This window comes from Talpa occidentalis, unplaced genomic scaffold (genome assembly GCF_014898055.3).
Source record: "Talpa occidentalis isolate TD23 unplaced genomic scaffold, MPIMG_talOcc4v2.1 talOcc4.11, whole genome shotgun sequence".
Classification (NCBI taxonomy): Eukaryota; Metazoa; Chordata; class Mammalia; order Eulipotyphla; family Talpidae; genus Talpa; species Talpa occidentalis.
In genome coordinates, this window is record NW_023601104.1 from 39,129,234 (window position 1) to 39,133,617 (window position 4,384).

Consider the following 4,384-nt stretch of genomic DNA (forward strand, 5'->3'; position numbering starts at 1 on the left):
ACTAGCTCACTTGAAGAAAAAGGAAAGCAGAGATTTAGGATCAGAACTTCACAGATTCCTCCCCGCTACGCTGAAGCTGAGCAGAGTCCCCTGAGGTCCTGCTGTTCTTTCCAGTCCTGGAATATTGCACTTGAGCTTCACCCTATGTCAGGATACCAAGTGGGACAGTGTCCCAGGTTGCAGTTCCATTTTTGTTTTTTGTTTTTTTAATTGAACCACTGTTTATTTTTTTTTTTTATTGCAATGACATTGGTTTCCAACACCACATGTGAGTCTCGGTACAAGGTCACACCTCTTTAGATGTATGTTACCAACCACACCCCCAACCAGGACACCCACAGACCCATAACTCCCTTCTATCTAAAACAGCCCACACTTAAAATTTCATCCTGGCTTCAAAGAATCTCTAAGAAAGGATTCTCTCAGATCACTGAAAACAAGAGTCAGAAGAGCAGGCACTTGATTTCTCCCCATGCTGCTCACCAGAACTCTCCAAAACCCTGCTCAGCTCTGCAGGGAGGCATCACACAGACAGGCCCTGGCTGGGGCAGCTTCAGGTTGCAAGTATGTTTTATTAAAAGAAGCAGTGAGGAGGTTAACATGCAAGCCTGTCCCACCCCCCAAAGCCACGTGGTACAAGCCTCAGGCAGGGATGCTGGTGTGGGATGGCCAGGAGCCCAACTTGAGTTATTCTCATTGGGGCAAAGAGGAAAAAGCTCAGGAGAGAAGGGGCCATGATGATAAGTAGGGGTGAGGTACATCTCTATTCAGGCTCAGCTGGATCCCTTTTCGGAACCCTCATAGTGGACAGGTTCACGTTTACTGTTGCAGGCAATGGTGATGTGTCTCATTTTGTTAATGGCGTTGTAATTGTGGGTCCCTTGTTTCTTGTTATAGTCTGTGATGCTCATTGGGGATCTGCTCTTGTGGCAGTTCTTCTGTCCCTGCTTGCAGAGGATGTTTGACTCACGGCAGATGGCCTGCACAGACACCAGGGGCTGGTGCACAAATGTGTTGAACTCCTTGTCTAAAATATTCTGGTGCTTCATCATCTGGTCACCGTAGTTGCTGTCGAAGAGGCCATTTCCAGGGTCCACATGCTGTCGCTTGAATTTTTCCACCTCAGACTCCCTCAGCTGGGAAGCCTGGGCTCCCTCAAGCACCAGCAGCACCAGGACCAGCAGTGAGAACAGGACAAGGGACTTCAGAGCCATTGTGGCCACGATCCCCTGGAGGCCCCACCTGGGAGAGGAGAGAGGAGGAAAAGACGCCCCTTAGGAGAAGGACCCCGCTCCCATCGCTGGGCTCTGGGTTACAGGTTCCCCTTAGATCAGCAAGAAATCACACTCTTCCTGAGATCTGCCAAGTTATCAGACACTATTGTTCTCGAGAGCATTTTCTCCTGCTTGCTAGAGACACTCCATCCTCCCCTCTGTGGTTGAGCGCCAAAGTGACCAAACCCTGGCAGTCCTGTCTGTGACTACTGAGCTGTTTTGATGTCAAATACATGTGTACCCAGTACTCAACCACTTCATTAGAGGATCCTTTCCGATAAACCATGAGCTTCCCTGACACAGGATCAGGCTGGCAGGCCCTGCTGTCCTCCAGCTCAGGACACTCAACCCAGTGCCTGACATTGGCCTCAGGGAGAGACGCCACATGCTCCACAGAGAGATACTCACCTCCCTCACCCTGAAACTGCTCCTTCCCCAGCCCCATGGGGTCTCTTTGCAGCTGGCAAGCTCTTTCTGGCCCCCGGCTCTGCCTGGCCCAAGCTGTCTCAGTGCTGGCCTCTCCCCTCTTGCTCCTGCCTCTCCACCCTCAAGCAGAAGCAGCTCCAAAGACCACCTGATGGGCACTCACCTGGGCGTCTAGTTTGGTCTCTGGAGAGTGGAGGCCAGTTTCTGCAAATCCGGGGTCCTTTGGGTACAGATCTTATAGGGAGTACAAAAGGGTGTGACTTCCAAGAAGGGGAGAGTGGGAGGAGCATCAAAGTTTCAGTCCAGAAAGAGGAGGACAATGTGAGGAAGAGGGGTTTTGTCCAGGCTTCCCTCTGCTGGGAGGGGCCTCTCTCCTATTTGGAGTCACCTGTTTGCTGGTTCACCATGAGTAACAGGGAAGATCATACAACACAGATGCCTGAACCGTAACCTAGTCCTGGTTTTCTTTTGGTGAACATTTTCAACAAATAGCCCTTGGAGGTTAACAAAGGGCATAACTCGTGATCTCAGGGGAGGAAGGGATAGGAGGCCCCTTTAGTTCCCAGGAGTCCTGGAGGAGCTTGGACTGGAATCCACATCTTCCCATAGTAGTTTTCTTGGAGACAGAGGGGACATGGTAGAGAAATTTCAGTTGTTGCCAGTGGAAAGCTTCCCCACTCTGGAGAACAAGAGCAGAGTACAGAAACTGGGAAGAGGAAGAAGCCTGTATTTTGGCCAAGCTGTCCCCAGTCCTGGCCACTTCCTGCCCACCCTTCACTCTCACTCCAGCTGCATGGGCAGGTCTTATCTACAGTGACAACTTGTCCTGTAGGTAAGGGTTAAGTAGAGAAACTAAAGATAGACCGAATCCCCAAATCACTTTTGGAGAAAAAAGAGAAAATTGTATTTCTTTCCTTCATATTTTCTTCCCTCCTCGAAAGAGACCTGATTTGTTTTGTGACAATTTTGGTATCTCTGGAGTGAGAATTATAAAAATAGCCGTCCATGCTCTGCATTTAAACAGACTCAGCAAAAATTCTGATGTCACACCTAAAGAGTGAGGCGAATTACAGAACTTTATTTCCCTGTCCTCAGAGTTCTCATCTCTAAGATGAGGATGTTTATATGTACCACTTAGATTTCATAGTAAGACAAAATAAGGTAAGATGCAGAAGTTTAGAGTGATGCTTAGAAAGCATCAGTAATTGTTAACTGTGTGATTGTTAGCATGCACTGGAGAGAAAAACTTGATAAAATGTGAGCTGAAGTTAGCAGGTAGTTTTGGAGCTCTAGGGAGAGATGAGAGAAGCTGGTAGTGCTAGGAGCTGGGGGGAAGGGAAAGGCACGATACGTAGTATACTAAGAATCAGCATAGGCCACATGCAAACACTGTGTGATTAATAATCTGTTTTCTTGGAAATAAAACTCTTGTTTTGAACTGCAAGTCCTACCCCAGTGATACTTGAAGAAGTGTGAGACATCAAGCTGTTAGGCAAACAGGATGTTTTTCCCAGGCCCAGGAAAACAAGATCTACCTGGGACAAGATGACTAAGGGGGAGACACCAAACTCTGGGGACTTTTGAAGACCAGGGCGCCAACTGTGATGGGCTTGTAGTAGGAGGTTCACTTATGATTAATTGCTTAGTTTACTAGAAAAAGGCTAGCTTGAGATGAGATGTCAGAACTGGCTTTTGGGGTAAATAAACTCCCTTTCTCTCAGTCGTTGGCATTCTGACAATAAAGTGTGTGTTATACATTCAATTCCTGTCTCTGCTCAACTGGCTTCCAGCAGCGACAGGCAGTCCAAAACAGACACTGTCTAGTTACATTTATGGTCACTCAGACCAGGATGACAGTAGGACTCTCAGGGTATTTGTTACCACTGGCAGGTGTACTCTGCCTATTGCCTGGGTGAGGGGGGCCCAGATTCCAGGTGAAAAGAAAACTCCCAAGAAGCATTGCCAAATGATTTCACTTGGGGATTTTCTGGGTGGTACTTGATACCTTTCATCATCATCATTTAAAATCTCATTGCCATATTTTGTTCTTTCCAGTTTTTCTGGTTCTGTTTCCCAGGCTAAGGGAATAGTAAAGTCAGAAAGACTTCAAATTGCCCCAGAAAGGCAGATCCAGGGAGAAAGAGAGCAGGAGAATGCCGCGGACCAGCACAGCAGCAGGCAGTAGACGATGAGGCCACCTCAGGGTTGAGAGAAGCGTGCATGGTGGTCAGGGCGTCGGCGAAAGAAATGACAAACAGACACACTTCAAGAGTGAAAATCTGAGTGTAATTTTCTCTAAATTTGTGACCAGTATATATATGTTTTCCAAAAGCACAGGAATGAATATCAATGAAATTAGCTTGCTCATGGGCTCAGTCTACCACTATCAGGGAGGTGATCTACACAACAAGCAATGACCATTATGGAAGAAAGAAGGAAGTTTAGAAAGACAAATAAGGGATTAAAGTTTGTAGTTCTAGAAAGAATGGGAAAAGTTTTAGCATTCTTGTAGTGGTTCTTGGTGGTCGTTATCTATTGATAAGCTTCTGCCTTTTCAGGGAACTTCCTGTCCCCCCCCCCCCCCCCCCCCCCCCCCCCCCCCCCCCCCCGCGCGCTGGTTGCCCAGCCGGATGTGGCGAAAGCCATTCCTAAAGATCACTGCGGGGGGAGGTGCAGCAGGTAGG

At 47.9% G+C, this 4,384-nt stretch overlaps 1 protein-coding gene across 1 annotated transcript; it reads right to left on the reverse strand.

The window, feature by feature from the left end:
* Positions 1–563: 563 nt before the first annotated feature.
* LOC119238209 (ribonuclease pancreatic-like) lies at positions 564–1,911 on the reverse strand. Its single transcript, XM_037501918.2, has 2 exons — positions 1,864–1,911; positions 564–1,242 (listed from the first exon to the last, which is right to left on the reverse strand). The coding sequence occupies exon 2, from the start codon at positions 1,212–1,214 to the stop codon at positions 774–776; it is 441 nt and encodes a 146-aa protein (XP_037357815.1). The 5' UTR covers positions 1,215–1,242; positions 1,864–1,911; the 3' UTR covers positions 564–773.
* Positions 1,912–4,384: the final 2,473 nt, after the last annotated feature.

Bases quoted from the DNA above. Each gene is read 5' to 3' on its own strand.
- LOC119238209 (XM_037501918.2), bottom strand. From the start codon at position 1,214: ATGGCTCTGAAGTCCCTTGTCCTGTTCTCACTGCTGGTCCTGGTGCTG.